This window comes from Populus trichocarpa, chromosome 3 (assembly GCF_000002775.5).
Source record: "Populus trichocarpa isolate Nisqually-1 chromosome 3, P.trichocarpa_v4.1, whole genome shotgun sequence".
Classification (NCBI taxonomy): Eukaryota; Viridiplantae; Streptophyta; class Magnoliopsida; order Malpighiales; family Salicaceae; genus Populus; species Populus trichocarpa.
The window spans coordinates 19,279,888-19,302,423 of NC_037287.2; the positions used below are offsets into that span (position 1 = coordinate 19,279,888).

The 22,536-nt window shown below is 34.0% G+C and overlaps 3 protein-coding genes across 5 annotated transcripts; 2 read left to right on the forward strand and 1 right to left on the reverse strand.

The window, feature by feature from the left end:
- Nucleotides 1-1,835: 1,835 nt before the first annotated feature.
- LOC7462820 (4-coumarate--CoA ligase 1) lies at nt 1,836-6,258 on the forward strand. The gene is made up of 5 exons (XM_002304789.4): nt 1,836-2,914; nt 4,974-5,172; nt 5,298-5,511; nt 5,752-5,854; nt 5,979-6,258. Exons 1-5 carry the CDS (start codon nt 1,919-1,921, stop codon nt 6,096-6,098), a joined length of 1,632 nt encoding a protein of 543 aa, XP_002304825.3. The 5' UTR covers nt 1,836-1,918; the 3' UTR covers nt 6,099-6,258.
- Nucleotides 6,259-7,605: 1,347 nt separating this feature from the next.
- LOC7461329 (uncharacterized) lies at nt 7,606-11,250 on the forward strand. The gene is made up of 2 exons (XM_002304788.4): nt 7,606-8,310; nt 8,835-11,250. Exons 1-2 carry the CDS (start codon nt 7,704-7,706, stop codon nt 11,063-11,065), a joined length of 2,838 nt encoding a protein of 945 aa, XP_002304824.4. The 5' UTR covers nt 7,606-7,703; the 3' UTR covers nt 11,066-11,250.
- Nucleotides 11,251-11,506: 256 nt separating this feature from the next.
- On the reverse strand, nt 11,507-15,874 carry LOC7462819 (histone-lysine N-methyltransferase, H3 lysine-9 specific SUVH3). Of its 3 annotated transcripts, XM_024597429.2 has the most exons (4): nt 15,729-15,874; nt 13,392-15,588; nt 12,699-12,748; nt 11,507-11,854 (listed from the first exon to the last, which is right to left on the reverse strand). In XM_024597429.2, the coding sequence occupies exon 2, from the start codon at nt 15,472-15,474 to the stop codon at nt 13,453-13,455; it is 2,022 nt and encodes a 673-aa protein (XP_024453197.1). In that variant the 5' UTR covers nt 15,475-15,588; nt 15,729-15,874; the 3' UTR covers nt 11,507-11,854; nt 12,699-12,748; nt 13,392-13,452. The 3 variants fall into 3 exon arrangements, with proteins under 3 accessions (XP_024453197.1, XP_024453196.1, XP_024453198.1); XM_024597428.2 differs by lacking the exon at nt 12,699-12,748; XM_024597430.2 differs by lacking the exon at nt 12,699-12,748 and having other exon boundaries at nt 13,392-15,476; nt 15,729-15,842.
- Nucleotides 15,875-22,536: the final 6,662 nt, after the last annotated feature.

The window sequence follows — 22,536 nt, forward strand, 5'->3', positions numbered from 1 at the left end:
TCTCTCCAAATAGAATTAAAAAAACATAAATAAAATGTCAATTTATGGTGATATATAAAAACAAACTATCATTTTATATATGAAATAGATTTGTGGATGTTTCATTTTTATTATTTTATTGTTAATTGCACAAGAACGCTCATGCTGTATTAATGGAAAATACACTATAGGTTAAAAAACTCTTTTTATCGGGAAGTTAATTTTTTATAGTTCCCACTTTAGTTCTTATATTCTCAACTTTTCATATCCAAATAAAATATATATTAATTGTCCCCATAATTTTCTTATTTCTTACCCATGGAAAGATCGAAACCCCTTAACAATTTGAGATATTTGCCTATGAATATATACTTTTTTACTTTTTCTTGAATTAATTTTTATTTTACTCATATAATTCCATAAAAATTATTGAGATATTTTTTTTATTTCTTGGTTTAATATTGTTTTATAGATCATGATAATTTCTTATAGTAAAAGGCATGCTTGTGATAAAAACAAAATAATATTTTTTTCAAAATAAATAAGAAACAAATGATAAAAAAAAACAATTTTGGAAAAGAAAATTTGTTTTTTTCTCCTACATATTTATTTTAATTAGTTTAATTTCCCCCAAAAAAAATTAGAATTTAAATTTTAAAAAAAAAAGGAGTCTTGAAAGTAAACGCTATTGCATCACGGCCATACGAATTATTTTAGCCTAACAAGATTAGGTGGCGTGGATTATATAACACTTTGCATGACAATCATATCATTTAACAAGTGCACATAACTTTGCCAACTATTATTTTATTTCTTTTTTTTTTTTTTAGTTTAACGTGGGTGTCCGGGCCAGCTTACGCGCACCTCGACTAATTCTACGGGCCCTGAAGTTAACGACCATGTAAGCCTCCAGTGGCCATCATATGAGCAACCACAGGGCTCGAACCTGAGACCACAGAGGGAACAAACCTCTTGGTCCCGAACTCTTACCACTGGACCACCACCTAAATGGTTCTATTATTTTATTTCTTCATTGGAAAGTACTTAGTGGTTGCTTAAATTATATTTTTAAATTATAAGATTAATCATAATTTTATTTTATTTTATTTTTGTATGTTTTCTCGGTTTTGTCTATTGTTGCTGTAGGGAGCAGGTTCGTGTGTGTATGTCAGGATGGAAGGTAGTTTATGCTTTTTTTTTAGATAAAAATTATATATTTTTAATTTTTAAAAATATAATTTATATTTAAAAAATATTATACTTAAAAAAAATCATCTTAAACACCAAAAAAAAAAAAAAAACATCCTACCGCTGGAAATTCAACTTGCACATAAAATAAAATAATATGAACTGGTGGTTGGTGAAAACTTAAAAGATAAGAGGAAGAAAAGCCACCTCATTCCATAGGCATTTTTTTCTAAATATATCCAAACGGGCCCCACCCTCTCAACCAAGTTTTAAAAACCCGACCCAACATTATATTGGCCGGTAACATGAAGTCTAGACCGGTCAAGTTTCAATAAAAAATAAAAAATTAATCTTGGTATAACTTTGTTGAATTTTTTTTTAATTTATTTTACAAAAAAATATCATTTTTATTTTTAATAAAATATTAAAAAATTAAATTAACTCAAATTAACAACAATAAACTCACCTAACTCGGAACCCGACCCAGAATAGCAAGCGTCATTAACCCCGGTCTCACCAACCCAAGCGCACAGATTCTTCGGTGTTCACCAAACACAACTCCTTTTCAATTATTTTCTCCCTATTTTGCCCTTCAACAAATTCAACAGTACCCACTTTATCCTTTCACCAACCCCGTCTAACTATTTCTATATCACCACCAATGCTTTCCATTTTGCTTTCTCAGGGCTCCATTCATAAAAAACACAGAGCACCTAAAATCCACCCTCTCCCTCTGCAACTTTAGCCCACAATGGATACAATAACAAAGCAAAAAGAAGAATTCATCTTTCGCTCAAAATTGCCAGATATTGACATCCCGAAAGGCCTTCCTCTGCATTCATACGTTTTTGAAAACTTCTCTAAATATCCATCGAAACCTTGTCTGATAAATGGCGCAAATGGGGATGTCTACACCTATGCCGATGTTGAGCTCACGGCAAGAAGAGCTGCTTCTGGTCTTAACAAGCTTGGAATTCAACAAGGTGATGTGATCATGCTCATCCTGCCAAGTTCACCTGAATTCGTGCTTGCTTTCTTAGGTGCTTCACACAGAGGTGCCATTACTACTGCTGCCAATCCTTTCTCCACTCCTGCAGAGCTAGCAAAACAAGCCAAAGCCTCAAAAGCAAAGCTTTTGATAACACAGGCTTGTTACTATGACAAGGTCAAAGATTATGCACAACAAAACGATGTCAAGGTCATGTGTGTAGACTCTGCCCCAGATGTGTGCTTGCACTTTTCAGAGCTAACACAGGCTGATGATAATGATATGCCCCAAGTTGACATCAGGCCTGACGATGTTGTGGCATTGCCTTATTCTTCAGGGACTACAGGATTACCAAAAGGAGTCATGTTAACACACAAAGGGCTAATAACCAGTGTGGCTCAACAAGTAGATGGCGACAATCCTAACCTATATTTTCACAGTGAAGATGTGATTCTGTGCGTGCTGCCTATGTTCCATATTTATGCTCTGAATTCAATAATGCTTTGTGGGTTGAGAGTTGGTGCTGCAATTTTGATAATGCCAAAGTTTGAGATCGGTTCTTTGCTGGGATTGATTGAGAAGTATAAGGTATCTATAGCACCAGTTGTACCACCAGTGATGGTGGCAATTGCCAAGTCACCTGATCTTGATAAACATGACTTGTCTTCGTTGAGGATGTTGAAGTCTGGAGGGTCGCCATTGGGAAAGGAGCTTGAAGATACCGTCAGAGCCAGGTTTCCTCAGGCTAGACTTGGTCAGGTATGCCCCCCTCATCTTCCTTTCATTATCAGCCTTAACCCTTCTGTCGAAATTTATTTTGACTTTTGGATCGAAGATTATGTCTATCGTTTTCTTCCACTTGAATGAAAACTGCAATTGCTTTGATTTTTTTTATATATTTAGATCATATTGGGATCACTTTCAATTAGGTCCATTTGGTGGGGAGTGCCTAATTTAGACCAAGGAATTAACTAATCATGTTTGACTAAACTCACCGACTTAAGGACTCTACTAATTAGCAAGTAGTTATGTCTTCGACATTCATCAAAAAAAAAAAAAAAAGCAAGTAGTTATGCTCCTCGTTTTGTTTCAATTTTAAAACCATGTCATTAGAATATTTCTTGTAAATTTTTTAATTTCAATTAAATTTTACAAACTAACCTGAAAAAGATTCTGAATTAGTGATTAACTATATCAACTTAAGAGTTATAGATATCAAGTTTGGATGTATTCAATTATTTTAATAAATAAAAATATTTTTTTATTTTGCTAAAACAAATTACTTGGTATAAAACTAAAACTCGTTCACTGTATCGATCCCATTAAATTAAAAAAAATTAATTGATTTAGAATAAATCAATAAAAAATATAGATAAACCCAGTTAACTCATGTAAAATCCAATTAAAATTTGATTATTAAGCTATTAATTTTTTTAAAAAATAATAATTAAAATAATTTTTTTTTCAGTCCTATCTCAAATATGGACTCCACGTCTCCAGCCCGTGTCCGAACTGCACAAAGCTGAATAGTCGGCTCTTTTATAGCATACAGGAACAGAAAATTAATAATTTTGAGTCGGACATTAATTAGCATTTCTTTCTTCAATAAACTTCAAATAATTAAGTTGAGATATAGTCTTTTTTATTATTATTTTCTTTTCAAAAGAACTATAGGAGGGCCCTAGTGGTCCCTGTCAGTGTTTACTAGTAGCAAAACCTGAAAAATATGGCATGTTTTAAGCATAGTTATATATTAAACTTTAAGGATAAGTTATTTGGAAAAATCAACTTGAGTTCGAGTTTTAAATTTGAAAATAAAATTTATTTGATTGGGTTGTTAAAGTTTTGATTAATTCGGTCCAACCTATTCTAGATTCGTTTCGGTCAATTCTAAGGAATCTTTTAATAAAAAATAATATTATTTTAATAATTAAAATATTACTTTAATGTAGTCTATTTGATATTTTTACAATACTAAATTACAAAAACTAAATGAATATCCTCTCAGATTTATATGCTCACTCCACACACACACACAAAAAAGAGTATTTCGTCCTGAGAAATCATAATATGATACCATATTAATTAACATTTCAAAAAAAATAAAAAGAAATATATGTATATAAAAAAAACTAGTTTTTTATTAATTCTTCATAATGCAATCAAATAATAAAAAATAATAATTTTAACCTAAATATAAAGAAAAGACTATATATAGATTTAAGAAAAAACAAAAAAAGTAATTTACTTAGATTGACTCAAAGATCGTCGTATTAGCTAGATAAATATTTAATAACGCAAGCACTTTTTCAGATCATTTCCGAACTGGATGAGATAATAATTAATGGTTATAAGAAGAGGTCGCTCATTCAACTATTTAAAAACATAGATAAAATTAAGAATAGAAGTTTGTTTAACATTTAGGGGGGGTTGAAGGGTCATTGTCGTCATCAAATTATAAATGTTTCCCGCAGAACATGGAAACATCTCTCTAATTTCTTACAAATCACCCACTTCCTAGAAGCAACCCTAATTTCATCTGGGTATGGACCAGAGCATGCAAGTGTTTCACCTTGAATAATAAAAGCTTTTAAATGAAGGGAGCTCTTAAGTTCTGCCGTTCTTGTCTTTTAGACCATTCCCCTTTTCTTGCATGCATAATACATGAGTGCTTTAAATCCAAAATTCAACTGCAGATAATAATCACCACTTCAGTTGCTTCTTTTTTGAGAGAGAGAGAGAGAGAGATAGTACTTGAGAGGTGTTAAGTTGAAACCGAGAGGCTAATAATCATGACTTGATTTGATTTAATATATAGGGATATGGAATGACCGAGGCAGGACCTGTTCTAGCAATGTGTTTGGCATTTGCCAAGGAACCTTTTGACATAAAACCAGGTGCATGCGGGACTGTGGTTAGGAATGCAGAGATGAAGATTGTTGATCCTGAAACAGGTTCCTCTCTACCAAGGAACCTGCCTGGTGAGATTTGCATCCGAGGTGATCAGATCATGAAAGGTAAGAAAAACTAGAAAAACAAAAACTCGAATGATTAAGTCTTAATTTTACATTAAGGACTAGTAACTAGTCAAAAAAATCATCTTTAAAAAGAAACTGATGTGTCGACTCTTGCAAATATTCAGGATATCTTAATGACCCTGAGGCAACCTCAAGAACGATAGACAACGATGGATGGTTACACACAGGCGATATCGGCTTTATTGACGATGATGATGAGCTTTTCATTGTTGATAGATTGAAGGAATTGATCAAATATAAAGGGTTTCAGGTTGCTCCTGCTGAACTCGAAGCTTTGTTGCAAGCTCATACAGGGATATCTGATGCTGCTGTGGTAGGGTAAGTGCAAAAATTAACACCCTACACTGATGTAGTGTTCGGTTTCTATCTCGAGATATAAGAAACGGGATATCATGGATAGAAATGTCATGTCTCCAAGAATAGAAACTGTCCAGAGTTAACCAAACCAAACATATATTTATCTCTTCTTATTCGGAAACACTAATGAAATGCAGTAGTTTTTTTTTTCTTATAAGCCTCGAATATGAATCTTATACGGTAAATAATGTCAAATTTCAGGATGAAAGACGAGAATTCAGGAGAAATTCCGGTTGCATTTGTAATAAAATCAGAAAACTCTCAAGTCACCGGAGAAGAAATTATGCAGTATATTTCAAAACAGGTAAACCTTAATTACTCTCCAGTTTCTTTCTTATTAGTTAATGCAAAAGGAATCAAAAAAGAAATTGACAAACTGTACTTTCACTGGTTGCTGACAAAGTACTCACAACATGATGACGATGCAGGTGATATATTACAAGAAAATAAAACGAGTGTTCTTCGTAGAAGCCATTCCCAAGGCACCATCAGGCAAAATCTTGAGGAAAAATTTGAGAGAGAGGTTGGCAGGTGGTTTGCAAAAGTAAATGAAGATTGTAAAGGGCATATATATTTTACACTTCTTTCTTGTTTGTTTTATGCTTGAGAAAACCTTACATTGAGTCCTTGGAAAAAGCAAAAGTACCATACATATATAAGAACACTACGGCTTTCGTATATATACAAACTCTTTTATGTTGCTTTGTACTTGGGAAAAACATACGTTCTGATGTCGCCATGGGGAGTAGTTCAATTGAATATCTTGTTTTCGTTTTTTAATGATAAAAGAATCTATGAAAAATCCTTTTTTTTTAAAGAAAGAAACTTGTATATTGGATGGAAATGAATGGAGTTGTTGCATGCATAACTTGGATGAATAAGATTAATTTAATCTTTCAGGTTCAACTTTTCAGATTGAAGTAATGTGATTGCTAATATAATAACTACTGAGATTTAAATAATTGTTAATTTTAAAATTTATACAATTAGTCAAGATGCGCACAAGCTGATCCGAATATCCATATTAATAAAAAAAAATTAATTTAAACTAAAACCCACATTTAAACAGATAAATAAGAATACACTTTGCTGCCATAATTCCTTGCATTGTTTCATCAAATCCAATACATATTTCCGCAAATAAGTTTTGGAGCTGACTTGGTAAGATCTCACTCGAGATTTTGGCTAAATCAACAACGTGGTAGGTCGACTGATATATTTGTTTTAGCTAGCAGAGATGTAAATAAATAAAAATTAAATATTTTAGTTTTTTATATATATTTATGATGTTTTTAATTTTTAATGGTTTTTACTTGTAACAAGATGAGAAATAATTTGACAATTATATAAATTTTAAGATGAAAGGAATGAAGATAAAAAGAGGTTGGAGAGTCTTGATTGAACATCTACGAGATTAAAGTAAGAATAATTTGAACTTGAAAATAAGTTTTTTGATGCAAGATTATTTTTCTTCTAATATGCAACTTTATATTAATAGGACAATTTTCTATATGGTCGTTGGATTGAGCTAAAATTTTACTTAAAGATTCTAGAAGTTCTATTTCTAATTAAAAAATTTAACAATAAAAAAATAGGAAGATATTTTGACAATACTCAGAAATTATTGTTAAAGATTAGCTATATTTTCTTAATTGACTTAAGAGTTTAGAACTATTAAAATATTTTTTTAGCTTTTTCTTTATTTATAGGTTTTCTAGTTTGTTTTGGTTAATTTTTTGGTTTATTTAAAGAGTTGTAAGCTTTTTATAAAGGAATTCTACCCAAACAAAAAATATCAAATAATAAAATTTTGAATTAGATTTTCTATGTGATTTTTTTAGCATAATTTTATATTCATGTATTTATTATTTTTATTATGTTATTTTCATCAGTGTTATCCACTTATTAGATCACTCAAGTTTAACTTATTCAATTTTATAAATAAGTGAAGAGCAAACTCAGCCAAAATCACATTTCAAATTAATATGGTAGCACAAGTTAGGTTATGACTAAAAATCTATAGATCCAAAAGAAAGAAAAGCCCATGAATAAAAAACTAGCCCTCCTTTTTCATTAAAGCGGGAAATCACATCAATTTGGCGGTTAATCCTCACTCGACCCATTTCCAAACAGCCACCTCCTATAAAAAGAAGATGCAAAATCATGCTTCACAGGAAAAAGAAACCAAAAATCAAAGAAACCCAGAAACAATGAGGTTTCGAAGAGGAGATGTAGTGTGGGCAAGAGTGATATACCCGCAAACATGGTACCCAGGTCTGGTTTCAACAACCGACACTCTTGGCATCTCCGTTTCTTTCTTTAACATCATCAAACCTCGTTACGTTGTGGAATCCGAGGTACGTTCTTTCAAAGAAAACTTTGGGTCATTAGTTAAGACAATAAAATGTAGTATTGGTCAGGTACTTCTTGATCATGTGTTGAAATTGATTGCGCGACGTGCCGTTTCAAGCTTGAAATGCCCCTGTCAGTACCCATTACTCGAATCTGAGAATGAAAGAAGAAAGATCAGAAGTGAAGATGTGGGTTTCTTGTTTTGCGCGAATTCGGTGGTGGGTTTGGTTCGCGGACTGGGGGTTTGTCCATTCGTGGAAGATTCAGATTTTGTGTGTGCAGTCAGTTTGGTTTCTCAGGTTCAAATGTTTCGTCGATTTATGGTGACCCGTCAGAAGTTGTTATTGAATGAAGAGGCAATTAAGAAAAAGCGTAATGAGGATGATTGTGTTTGTTTATCAGCTTCAGGTGTGTGATTAATAGCTTTTCTAATTGTTATATAGACTCAGTTTGTGATTTGTTTAAATTGATTGGACTAGTGGACTCTGAGTTCATAATTTGCACTTTTGTAATGGAGTTTTTAACGTGAAAGACTTGAATTGTTATTTGTTTGTCAATCATTGAAGAGCATTTTAGCAGTATGGTATGCTTGTGAGACTTGCAATAGTTTGTGAGTATGGTCTGTCTGATGTTTTCTTTGTCATACACAACAGAATTCAGATATAATGACAGTGGCCTGTTTGATATTGGTTGATGAGCTAAGTGCTTGAAACAAGGGTTGTGTGATTTGGTATGTGTAAGTAAAGATTATTATCAAATGAGGAGGTAATTAGAGGCACTTTAAGATTTTTGGAAAAAGTAACTTGTTTGTCTGTCTGATTAGCTAATGCCTGCTTGCTGTTGTATAGATATCAGGTTATTTCTTCGTGTGCAGTCCTTTTAAATTTCATTTTATATTCTTGTTCTGAGTTGATTCTACGTTACATCTTTAGGTAATGCAACGCAATCAGTGACACAAAAATCAGTCACTTCAGAACTTGAAGTTGAAAGCTTTTGTGAGGATCAACGTAGTGAAGTGTTGGCTCAAACTAAGCAAACCAAGCCACAACCACTCACTGAGATGCCAGTAAACTTGCATTGTCTTGCTTCAAATGCATTCTTCATGAGGAGAGAATGCTTGAATACTGTGAAGCAGAGTTGCTCGAGATTTGGAAATTTGTCATACCAAAGCACTTCTAATCTTGAATTGAGAAAATTCTTTTGTAGAAGCATTGGCGTTAGATTTTCTTATCCAGACTGCATCAGGAGCCAGCCAAGTGTTGAGGTTGATGGAAAAGCTGGTAGGGGAAATTTTGGCCCCCCTGCACCTTACATTGCAAACCCTATCAACTTCACTGGGGTAAAAAGACAGAATGATCAGTCTGCTGGTTCTGGTTTTTCTTTCAAGTTGCAGAAGCCTACACCTCGCTGCCCAATTTGTAAAGCTGATGCATATCATCAGAAAAGAAAATCAGAGCACAGAGTTCATATATCTGATACTTTAATCCCTGGCCCAGCTTTCTTGGATTCTATTTGCAACACTCAACCACTTTTGTCTTCTACAGGAGGGGATGCTCATTTACAAAGTAGAACCAGATTTGAGACAGGAGCAGAGATCCAAGACCGCCATTCCATGCACTTGGTCCAGAACATGCCTCACGTTTACCTTGCAAAAGATGCATCTTACCGTAGCAATATTCTGGAGCTCAGCATGTTTCAGGAGAGCAAAGATAATGTTGATGCCCTTAATGATAATGGGACTTGCTTGCCTGATGCTGAAATGCAGGAACCAGGAGGAATCACCAGTATCCTGAAAGATTGTGAGGCCTTAAAACCTGTTGAGTATGATGCTGTTGAGAAGATAGCTGAAGGAATTCTGAGTGAGGATAAGATGGATGATTGTAAACTAGTTCTGAAACTTTCTACCACCGAGCCAGTGATTAATTGTCTTGTGGAAACTTCTGATCTATCATTCAAGCCTCAGGTGGCTCAACAATCAGTGCTCGATGCCTTTGCCAATTCCAAAACTTATTCAGACAATGACAAGTATATGAATGCAAATGCAGCAACCAGCAATTGCTTGCCATATGAATCGAATACTGATCAAATCCAGATGAAGCCTACCAACAGTGATGATGCCATATCTTTTGGAACCAGCAGAAGAATGAGCATTATTCAATCTTTTGGAGATAGTTTAATGAATAACAAGGAGTGCTATCTACCATGTACTTTTGATCCATTAGTCAAGCCGCAATTGACCGAACGATTGGCCATTGGCACCTTTTCCAGTTCCATAATTTATTCTGAAAATGACAAGATTGGCAATGCAAGAGCAGCAACCAGCAATTGCTTTCCATGCAAACTGAATATTGATCAATCCCAGTTAGAGCATGGCGACAATGATGATGCAACATCTGTCGAAACCAGCTTAGGAGCGAGCATGATTTCACCTTTTGAAGGCAGTTCTATGGATGATAAGGGCCACTGTCGACCTGGCACTTCTGACCTGTCATTCAAACCTCAAATGGCTCAACAATCAGCGGTTGGTGCCTTCGACAATATTAAAACTCGATCTGGAAATGAAAAGATTGGAAATTGTTTGTCATCTGAACTGAACACTCACAAAGTCTTGATTCAGCCTTGCAACAGTGATAATGCCACATCTGTTGAGACCAGCAGAAGAGTGAGAATGATTTCATCTTCTGAAGGCAGTTCTATGAATAATGAGCGCAATATACCAGGTACATCTGATCAACCATTCAAGTCAAAAGTATCTCAACAACCAGCTGAGAGCACATTCACCTATTCTAATTCTCTGCACATGAAGTTTCCCAAAGATTTTAATCTTCCTTCTAAAATGGATTTGATAAGAAAATTTAGTAGATTTGGTAGAGTGGATCCTTTGAAAACCAAAGTCTTTCAAGTTATGGGCTCTGCCCAGGTGGTGTTCTTTGAGGAGCTTGATGCGGTCGCTGCGTATCAGTATGCAAAGAGGAAGAACAATTTATATGGAGTAGCAACGGTTCTGTATTGGCTTGACCGATCAGGGCAAAAGAGAAGAGGACCAAACTTTCTTTCTCCATCGTCATCCTCAAATCTAAAATCATCTCTTAAAAAATCCGGTCGGCGTGGAAAAGAGGATAATAAACGCACCCGGAAGGTGAGATTTACAATAGAAACTTAGGTCGGATCTCTGTACATACGAACAATTGCTTTTGTTCTTTTTGCCGTTGGCAGTTTTGCTTGTAGCTCGCGTAAGATGTTTTCTTCATGTCAATACAATACGATAAATGCTACGAAGGTTGTGTTGCATGTCCTGCTTCATTGCCAGGAAATGTTAATGCACTGAAGAAATCACCCTTTGCTGTACTTGTTTGGTCCTCTTCTTTACCAGTCAACCATTTTTTTGGTTGTGCTAGATAGCGCCTCTGATATTATGGTTCCCATTGATATCACTTGTAAATTGATTTAAATTTTTCTTACACTTTTTTTGACTGGTAAAGAAGTCATAAATACACAGGCTACTCCCAGCACATGCTAGAAATCCAGGGCTGTAGGATCAAATTAATAGAAAGACTGACTACAAGTATAGAATGAGTGCTCAACACAGTTTTCACCCCATTGCTAAGACAGAAGAAAACTTTACTAGGTTAAGGTTTAGATTATTCACAGGTACAGAAACATTGGATCTTCTGTCAACTGACAGTCTGGCGTTCGTACAGCATTGGTAAAGTCCAGAATATTACAGTTAATCCGCAAGTATAAACACACTGCTACGGAAGCTTCACTGATGGTCCTGCACAAAATTAGAGGTCCTTGCACTATTAAAAAGGGACCTTAGCAGCCTGTCCTATACCTAGCTCCGTATGATAATAAAAAAAAAAAGTGAGAGAGAGAGAGAGTGGACGCCCATTTAACCATAATGCTGCGCAAAACATTTCTCCAAACGGCATAGTTTTAGCAACCCCTGGGACTGCAGTACATTACAAGAAGGGAAGTATGAGATGATGTCTCAAAGATGCTATAAAGATTAAAAAAGGTAAAGAGCACAAGCATCACAGCAATTCCGAACAAAATCACAACTACAATCACTTTCCATTACAGGATATGAGAAAGGATGGAAATAGTTACATCCAAGGTTCACATTAACAAAAAGGTGCAGGCATGTATAAATACAACCAGCCAAACAAGAAATAAAAAACTCAGCAATCGTACCAAATTGAAACATACAAAATCCAAGTTTCAATTATTTTCTATTACAGATGCTTGCTCTTTTGATGTCTAAGCATACCAACCAAACAAGCAAGGATCGATCATATGAGTTTGGAACTCAAGAAGGATAACTTCTGTTATTCAAGATAATTTGACAACTCATTGCATATAATAGCTAGAGATGCATTTAGCAACTCCAGAAGTTCAGGATTTCAGGATTAAGTGGAAGACACCAGCACCCCTCCAAAACAAAAGAGGGAGAGAGAGGACAGTACCCTAAGGTTATTGGAGTTTTACATGAAAGCGCAGGATTCACACATTTTATATGACTAGAATACTGTGAAAAGAACATTAACGTGACTACATTTGGTTTGAGAAAAAACAGAGGTATCTTGTACAACATGCATAAGCATCATGATTTCGTTACCAAGCTGTGGTGCACGAACAGATTTCCCGATTAACTGTGGAAGACTTGACTTCACTCAAATATTTACATGCATTTGAATGATTTGAATCGACTATGATCCAACAGACTTGATATAATGTACATTTCATCTAATAATTAGTCATCCCTTTGCGACAGACAGTTTTAATGCTTTTCTCACCGCACAAAACCACTTCATTGACTTTCCAAGCCGGCATACTCCGCATAGAGCTAAAAAGGTTAAGAGTGTATGTCAGCCATAAACAACAGTCATTATCATTGAAAGGTTAAGAATCTAATTACTATTATTGGAATTAAAAAGACAGGTGAAACAGTCAGAGACAATGCAATCGATCATCAAACAGAAAGAATTAAACTGGCTTCTACAACTTTGTAGCAGAATTCTTCAAGATCCGCTGCATATTTCATCTTGTCAACTGTCCACTTAAGGAACATGTTTCTGTTTCGGATCACCTTGACGATGATCAGTGTGTTGCTTCCAAAGTTCCAATAAATATAACCTTTGGGTATTAAAAAAAGAGAGTATTCAAGATTGTAAGCTGCCCTTATGTAGAAAAATTATCAAATTGACACTTTATTTATTGAACATCACTATAGTATGTGTTTAGCTAAGTTCACACATTTAGTCATTTAACATCCTTTAAACACTCTTTATTTTTATTTTCCCTCAAATTATCAAACGAGCTTCTAATTTTTGCATGCATGAAATAAATACAATTTACATGTAAGTTGGACCCAGATAAATACACACAATCATGTACTTAGCATGATGGAAGTGAGCAAACCATGCACAATTATGAGCATCTGAAACAACTAGCTACAATTAAAAATAAACATGGTAAGGACTTCAAACCTTTTCAGCCCTGACCACGCTTGCAGCCACCATAAGTCCACAAGCATGCGCACATTAACCTTCAAGCAAAGTAGCCCCGGCATCTTGGTGCTCCACATAAACATTTCCTCCTTCCACGTGGTGTGCTGCCACCATCAGCTTCAGCCTCACCCACACAAGATTTCCCATAATCGTAAGTCAACTCTGTCATAGGGGGGATGTGTCTCATTGCAAAAAAGCCAATATGGATAAAAGATTCACTGTTGTGTTCGTACATAATTGGCTGCCAGAAAACATTTGGATAACAACCGTGATTCATGAATCGAGCTACATTTCCAACATTCCTTGAACTTATGACTAAGGGAGATGGGACCTTGGGTTCCTCAATAGCTTCAATAGAACTGTCCTCCTCTACTAACCCAGGTTCATAATTCCATCTGAAAGATTCATACACACGGGAGGTATCAAACACATAATCATCACCATCACCTTCTTCTCCAGGCTGGCTAACTTTTTCTACCACTTCACCAGCATATTCACAGATAAAAGTACCAGCACGAATAGGATCCCATGACCGCAGGCCCCAACCTCTGTCCTTTGTTTTGAACACTTCCAAACGAACTTTTAAGCCAGTCTGAGACACCCGGTTTTTGCAATTAGGAAAGCATGGACATGTGGGACCACATTCATCTATCATTGGAGCCCGGCAGACTAGAACCCCATTGGCAGTGTAGGGGAAGTTACCTTCATTTTTCCTAATGCAGGAGCAGTTCAAATTGCCTGGTTGGCATGCATTTGGACAGTTGCACCCATAAGCAGGTTGTGTTAATTTAAATGATTTAGAATACTTGACAGTGGAGACATATGTGAAGTAAGCAGGCCCCTTCTCCTCATCAACATCATTTAGAAGTGAAACAGCCGTGCTTTCAGCCCCAGAAGTGAGGTCTGGAAGAATTAGTCCAGCCCTTGAGGAAAGCCCCTCCTTCCACTTTTCAATTGATTTCCAAACACCAAAAGCATCTGGCTGCCCAGGAATTCTAACCAACTTATACTTGAATATATTGCAACCAGATTTCGCCTTCTCCACCCAAGACTCCTGGACCCTATACAGGCCATCATATACATAGACCTTTGATGCTTGATTAACAGAGTCTTTCATACCCCGAATGACTCTCACTTCATTTCCCCGGCGCAAACTCCTCTCTAATGCAAGGTTGCCCCTCTCAAGCTTCTGATCAGTTGCTCCTTTATCCTTGTTGGCAGCCCCTCCTTGTCCACTATATATTAAAACATCCTTATCCTCTGCATTGTCTTCATAATAACCCGACGAAACGATACTTACAGCCAGTGGTTCTTCCTCTAGATCATTCCTTAGAGACATGTAGTCAATCCCAGCCATGGATGGAGCATGCAATCCCAGCAAGCACATTTCTATTCGGAAAAAGAAAATATCCCCAATCTCAACTCCAGGAACTGCTCCAATTCTCTTCCTCATATTTGTCCGCACCTGTTTGGTCATCAAAATATTCCCTGCTTTCAGATCCGCCCGCCTAATAATCCCAACAGGCGATTCCTTAGCATCTTCTAATTGACTAAGCCTTCTCCTAAGTGCATCAAATCTCATACGTATACTATGAACCACTTCCCCATTACCATCATCCCTTTCAGACAAACTAACTCCCACAACAAAATTATTCTCAACAGACAACGTAAAATCCAAATCCTGGCTCTTCCTCGCTCTTTTCTGCAAAGAAGACTTGGTTTTCCGCTTAGCTGAGCCCTTGCTACCATCAAAGGACCCAGCTTCTCCATTAAAAGCATCCCCATTAGACTCTGTACCTCGAAACGAGCGAAGGGGAGCTGCAGGAGTGGCGTGTGTATGTTGGTTAAGGTCAGGTGTTGCTTGTGTAGCCTGTGGTGCACTAAAAGGATAAAATGGTGCAAATCCAGAAGAGTGAGGCCCAAAAGGAGATGTAGATACAAATGGAGGTGCTTCAGAGCTTGAAGGAAACACTGGTGCTAAAGTACGCAGCGGTTTCACATCCAAAACTCTTGTTTTATCAATTCTAGGTGTTGAATTGTGACCTGACCCACCTCCTTCCATTACTGTTTAAACGACAAACGAAGAACACCCAGAAAACATCAACAAACTTAAATAAACCCCACTAATCTAAAAACAAAAAAGAAACAAAATTCACTGCATGCTTTTTCTCTCTTCCTGCAGCAAGAAAGTAGAAAATTAAAGTCCGCATGTTGTTAAAATAAGCAGAAACTGAAGATCTATGAAGTTGCTTGGACCCAGATTTTTAAGCTAATCTATAAATCAAAGCAAGAGAAGAAAATGATTAGAGAATTTACCTCTCGAGAATTTGTTGATCGCTTACTTAGGGCTTGTAGCGAGAGAGGGAAGCGTTTGTGTCTGAAGGGAAAAGATGCTGTTAGCATGTGCTTTGTCAGATGTTGTGATAAACTAAGGAGTAAACTATATTAAGTTGCTCTTAGTAAGTGTGCGCTTTGTCGGATGTTGTAAAGTAAAGGGTAAACTATATTCTTGACTCTAAAGTTTACAAATTGTTCAATTCTGCCCCTGTTGATTTGAAACTCTCAATATTACTCTGAGTTTCTCAAAAGTTCCAATGTGCATGTATGATGAAAAACAATAATTAACTAGAATGGTGGTCACAGGTTAGGCAAAACAAATTTCGACCATAAAAAAATATTAAATAAAAAATGAGAATCAAGTTATTCACTTAACTAAAATTAATAAATTTGATTTATTTAATAATATGATTAAAAAAACAATAACAATAAATAAACCAAACTAAAAAAAAAATTGAAAATAATCAATTAAAAAACTGAATGTTTTTCAATTTTATGAAAATATATTCACCCAATATTCTTAAAAAGTTTACAGGATTTTATTTGATAATGAATCAAAAATTAAATAAGAATGTGAGAAACTCATAGAAAGCAAAAAAAAAAAAATTGAAGCTCAATTCCTAAAACAAATCAATGTTGAATGATGAGATCGAAAAAAAACAACACGAGTCAGCCTGTTATATTTACAACCCGATCGTGAGATAAAGATAACTCCACGTGAAGCAAATTAAATAAAAATATGAAGCACAATTCTTAAACCAAACTAAATTGAAAGGGGAAACTAAAGAAGCAAAATTCAAATTTTCTTTAAAAAAAAAACAACAAAAAAAAAACTAAGCTCGTGACTCGAAATATGAGATTATGATAATCCCGTAGAAAGAAAAGTGAAGAAAATAATGAAAATAAATTTCCAACTAACCCAATGTCGAATGATAAAATTAAAAAAAAATCAATTTAAAAAAATATAAAAAAATCAAAGTCAACTCAAGCAAATCTTCAAAACCAGTGATTTAGGTCGTGAGACTGAGACTAATCATGTAGAAGGTAAACCTAAAAAATTCACAAAGTCAAACTTTCAATCAACCAATGTTGAGGGATGTAGTTGAAAAATGATATATATCGAAAAATGATAAAAAAAAATAGCAATTAAAAGAATGAAGACTAAATTTGATATAAAAATATAAAATGAAATGAAATATTTAGGGATGAGATTGAGAACAAAAAATCAAATAAAAAAATGATCTAAAAAAATAACAACTAATAGAATAAGAACTAAATTTGATATATAAAAATTAAATGAAACCACGTGAGAGGGACAAAATTGAAAGAAAGAAAAAGAAAAAACATAAAAATGATTTAAAAACAAAACAAATAGCAACAAAAATAATGAGGACCAAATTTGATACAAAAATAAAATAACAGGACACCTTTTAATTTTGGTAAGCTGGCGTGAATCCTGAGGACAATAGAGAATAAAAGGGAGAAAAAGAAAAAAGATCATTGGAGCCCTACCACCACGCCCCCATCAACACACGTCAGACTATAGAAAGAGCGTCATGTGACACTTTCAACACCAATGTGGAATGCGGTAAACTTCCCCCTAGCAAAACATGTTAATTCCCACATTGGTGTTGAAAGTGTCACATGACGCTCTTTCTATAGTCCGACGTGTGTTGTACAACCAATTTGGGACTAAAAAATTCATTTAGCCATCGGGAGAAGTCGTACGTGCCGCTGGAATGCGGTAAGCTTCCCCCTAGCACACTCTTTAACCAATTTACCTTACTTGTTTACCTCAGTTCTTGTATTTATTTTAGTTTAAATAATGGTCCCTTAACACTTAATTGTTCTAAATTAGCCAATTTTAGTTTTATCCTGTAAAACCAAGATTTTATCAAGCACTGAAAATTTTTCTCGATATTGCAAGATCTCCATATTAAGACAACCAAAACAATCTACCAAGTTAAATCTCAAATAAATCAATGTAAAAAGATCAAATTAAAAAAAGAAAAAGTTAAGGGACTAAAATTAAAAAATGTACATGAACTCCTTTTTTTTTATTAACTTGGGTGTCCGGGCCAGCTTGCGCGCACCTCGACTAATCCCACGGGCCCTAAAGTTAACGACTATATAAGCCTTCAGTACCCATCATATGAGTAACTACATGGCTCGAACCTGAGACCACTGAGGGAGCAAACCCCTTGGTCCCAAGCTTTTATCACTGGGTCACCTCCTAGATGGTTGTACATGAACTTCTTTCTAACCATGCAAAACATTCCTTGATGTTATAAAAAAAGGAAATAACATTTTTTTAACCTTCAAATTTGGTATGTGAAACTTTAATTATTTTAAATAAAAAAAATTAAATTTATTTTGTTAAACTGAGAATTAATCAAGCTATTAAATATTTTGTCAGCATCTTGAGATCCTCAAATGCACATATAAAAAAAACAAATCACCAATACAATACAATAGCAAATCAAAGAAAAAACAATGCTTACCCTTGCAATTCACGGTGAAAGACCGACACCCTTAGTTTTTTTTATAACAAGTTGATTACTATTATTGGAATGCTACATTCAAGTAAAATATAAAAATAGTAATTCCAATTTTTTTATTTAAAATAGTTTTCAAAAGTGAATTTTTTTTAAAAAAACTAGATTATATTCTAACATTTAATTGTCTTATAGAAAATGAGTTGCCAATCAATTTTTGGTATGTGGTTGTGTTATGAAAAAATAAAGTAGAAAATAATATTTTTGACTTATTAGTTTTCTTAATTAAAATAGTTGGGTTTTAAAGTTATTAATTTTTTTGAACAAATCACAATAACCGTCTTGAAATAACAATATTATCATAAATCATCTAAAATCTAAACGTTGTCATGACTCATTTGTATCTCTAATTTTTATATAAAAAATATATTTTTAGTACAATTTAGTTAATTCCCATCATTTCCATGTTTTTTCATAATTTTTATTTTTGTGTAACAAAATAAAAAATAAAAAAATATAAACTTAAGGAGTGAAATGAGAGGGAGAAAAAAAAACCAACGCGACCTAAAACTAAATAATATAAAGAAAAATCGGATTAATTTGGATTGCAAAAATAAATAAAGAATCATGTTAAGATGGACAAATTAAAATCTCAATAATACGAAATAAACAATGATTTTTCTTTAGGGTTTAAAATAAGAAAAGAAACTAGGGCTGAAATTGACAAGGGAAAAGGGGATTAAAGTCGAATGTGGGAGAAGTAATTTAAAATGGAGAATTAAAATAACAAAAAAGCAACGGCCTTTCTTTAGTAAGAAGAAGGCCACCGTTCTAAATAAAAGGGGAAAAAAGGGAGAACTTTTCTTTGACTTTTTGATTCTGAAAGAGAACACATCAGAACAGAGAATTGAGAGAGACACAGTGAGGAGCCTAACAATGACAGACCCAACTTGGGTTTCCTCCAAGTTAGCTACTGATGTGGGTGAAGGTTGTGATGTCGTTAATTGATTGAGTAACGATGAATAGACCAATTAGTATATTAAGAACAAAAGGAGGAGGAGGGACGAAGAGAGAAGAAGAAGAAGACGAAGAAGGTAGGTGGCAATACTAGCTGTCAACATGAAAGAAAGATAAAACGCAGCGTTTCCTAGCTCTTCATTAATCAAAACTCGGTGTTTTAAGTCCAAAGCACCCAACGGTCTGATCATTTGAATCCTTCTGCCCTAACTCCCCCTCCTTCTCCATCTCACTGAAATTCATCTGTAACAATGCCTCCCCAGTATCAACACCCTTGTACACAAGCGTAAAATGTGGGAACCTCCGATAAAGGTCCTCCAAAAACTCCCATGTAACCTCTGAAGAAGACGACCCTTTCCACAATACCAGCACTTAAATAGCTGCTTTGAGAATACATTGTGAAGGATCTCAGTTACAAAAGTAAAACACAAAACATGATTTGTGATTTTATAGTATTTGACAATATAGGTATATTAATTGATCTCCACCTTTATTTACTAAGCCCCGTTTGTTTGCTGGAAATAATTTTTTTAAAAAAGTAAATTCCAGGAAAGTGAATTATTTTCTAATATTTGGTAGTGTTATGAAAAATAAATTAGAAAACATTTTTCAATGTTTGGTTATATTATAAAAAATAAGCCGAAAAATAACTTATTAATGTTTTATATTTTTCAAGTTTATTAAAACAATGAGAAATAAATCTTACAAATTAAAAAGTTGAATGAGAATGAAATTGAAAAAAATATATAATTTCATAAATTATCTCAAATAAAATAAATAATAATCAAAATAATAGAGATCAAATCTAAAAAAAAATTGAAAGATGAAGAAATTAAAATAATAATAATTAACATTTCATAAATTATTTCAAATAAAATAAGTAACAATCAAAAGAATGAGGACCAAATTTGATAGATAAAAAATTTCAATTAAAAAATAATAAGAAAAAAACAAATAATAATTATAAAAATGAGGACCAAAGTTAATATAAAAATTAAATTCTAAGGGATGAAATTGAAAAATAAATATTCAAAACAAAATATATATATAACAATCAAAAGTTTAACAATCAAATTTGATATAATCAACAAATAATATGACATTTCTAATTTTTTCACGACTTTTAAAAAGTATTTTTGATTTAAAATAAAAAAAAAATATTTTCCTGAAAACAAACACAAAAAAATTTAAAAAATAATTATTCGAAACCAATTTTCAAAAACAAACGCATCCTCCTGCAATTGTGGGAATGCCTAGTTGGTAGAGATGAGATCCTGCAATTGCGGGAATGGCTGGTTGGTAGAGATGAGATGGATGATTCCTCTCTCAATAATATTGTTTCTTGTCTATTTTAATTAGGATCTTGGTTATTGTCTTCTTGTTTTAAACTTGCACAATAACAAATTAAGAGAGGGACACTTTTATCATCGTATTATAATTATAGTCGACAATGACGAATCTCCCAAACACTGTCTAAATATTAAATTAATGTTTTCCGATCACCAAATCAATAATCAATTTCGTCATCTTCCACTCACAAGAACCGAACCACTCTTCTAATCAATAAAAAAAAATTGAAATCCTTTTTCCTATCTATAAATAAATGTGTGGAAATGAGCTGCTTCCATAGTCCCATTGAGTTTCCCATCTTCTATTGCAACACTTCTTCTCCTATTTCCAATTAACATGTTCAATCAAAAGCCCCCAATGGCGGAAGATCTCCAAGAATTGGTCCTCAACCTTCCCAGAGAGAAAGACCTTGATGGCACGAATTCTCTCTATCTGTTCAAAGGGGCTTGGGTTTCAGCTTATGTGTTAAGAGCTGTGGATTCCTTTCAACGCCACTTCATTGCTAAAGACACCGATATAATAGTAGCTAGCATGCCGAAATCCGGCACTACTTGGCTGAAAGCCCTGACCTTTTCGGTTGCAAAACGCCACATCTATGACCCCACAGAAAGTCCTTGACTCACCACTCCACCTCATGAACTGGTACCTTTTACCGATACTGGCCTTTACATGGAAGACCCGCTCCCAAATCTTGAACAGCTTCCTCCTCCAAGAATCTTCGGTTGTCACTCTCATTTTGCATATAATTTTTTTGAACACAGAGTATATATTAAAAGACTTTAAATTTTATATTAAAAAAATAAAATATTTTTTTTAATATTTATATAATGAAATTTAAAAAAAGGTAATAATAAAAATATATATATAAAAAAATCTCTCACTAAAAAAAATATTTAAAAAACAAAAATCAATTTAATTTTATTGGATTATCTGGTTGAGCTAGGTTTTATCAGCGTTGTACTTATCATCGAATGAAATGATATTCCGACACAGCTTTTAATTTCATATGTACTTCCTCTTATATTTTTCCTCGTGCACTTGTGAAGTCATGATTTCAATCTATCCACGTCATCACAATCGTCCTAGACAAAAAAAAAAAAAAAAGAAGAAAAAGTCATGTATACAACGTGGTTAAATAAAATTGACAGTGAAAATTAGATTCAAACTTGATATTATTAATATGATAGTTATTAAAATTTTATATAATCATTAATTTTAAAATTTATAGAATTATTTAAGATATGCATGAATTAATCTAAATGAACAGGAATTGGAGTCCAACACCAGCTCTGGTCTGAAAAATCGAATCTCGACATAATTTTTTATGCCTTTTTTTTGTTTTATTAGCTGTAAAAAAACTTTTTGTACACGTAATGTTTTTTAATACGAGCAAACACAATTTTCCGTGCCAATAAATGCTTAATAACTTTGATTTCAATAATGCAGAAATGCACCGTCGAGCATATAATATAATGGCAATGTTGAGGTAGGTCACACTCCAAAATCATGTGACGAGGACCCTCTCTGTAATTAACATGTCTGCCAATTAACTATCTAGATGGTGGCCCAGTGGTAAGAACTTGGGATCAAGAGGTTTGATTTCTTTGTATTCTCAGGTTCGAGCTCTATGGTTGTTCATATGATGACCACTGGAGGTTTACATGGTCGTTAACTTCAGGGCTCGTGGGATTAGTCGAGGTGCGCGCAAGCTGGTCCGGACGCCCACGTTAAACTGAAAAAAAAAAACTAAAAAAAAAAACATGAGCATTCATAAAAAAAAAAAATATATGTATATTAACTAGTATATTTAATTGCCCAATGTAGCGGGTAAATATTTCTTTTAATATTTAAAAAATATTAAGACCATAAATTTTTTTTAAAACACCCTTCATAGTCTTATCAAATCCAGGAATCTTGTATCCAAA

Coding starts and splice junctions, on each gene's coding strand:
- LOC7462820 (XM_002304789.4), top strand. CDS start 1,919: ATGGATACAATAACAAAGCAAAAAGAAGAATTCATCTTTCGCTCAAAA. Junction 5,512..5,751: donor TCTGATGCTGCTGTGGTAGG/GTAAGTGCAAAA, acceptor GTCAAATTTCAG/GATGAAAGACGAGAATTCAG. Junction 5,855..5,978: donor TGCAGTATATTTCAAAACAG/GTAAACCTTAAT, acceptor ATGACGATGCAG/GTGATATATTACAAGAAAAT.
- LOC7461329 (XM_002304788.4), top strand. CDS start 7,704: ATGCAAAATCATGCTTCACAGGAAAAAGAAACCAAAAATCAAAGAAAC. Junction 8,311..8,834: donor TGTTTGTTTATCAGCTTCAG/GTGTGTGATTAA, acceptor TTACATCTTTAG/GTAATGCAACGCAATCAGTG.
- LOC7462819 (XM_024597428.2), bottom strand. CDS start 15,474: ATGGAAGGAGGTGGGTCAGGTCACAATTCAACACCTAGAATTGATAAA.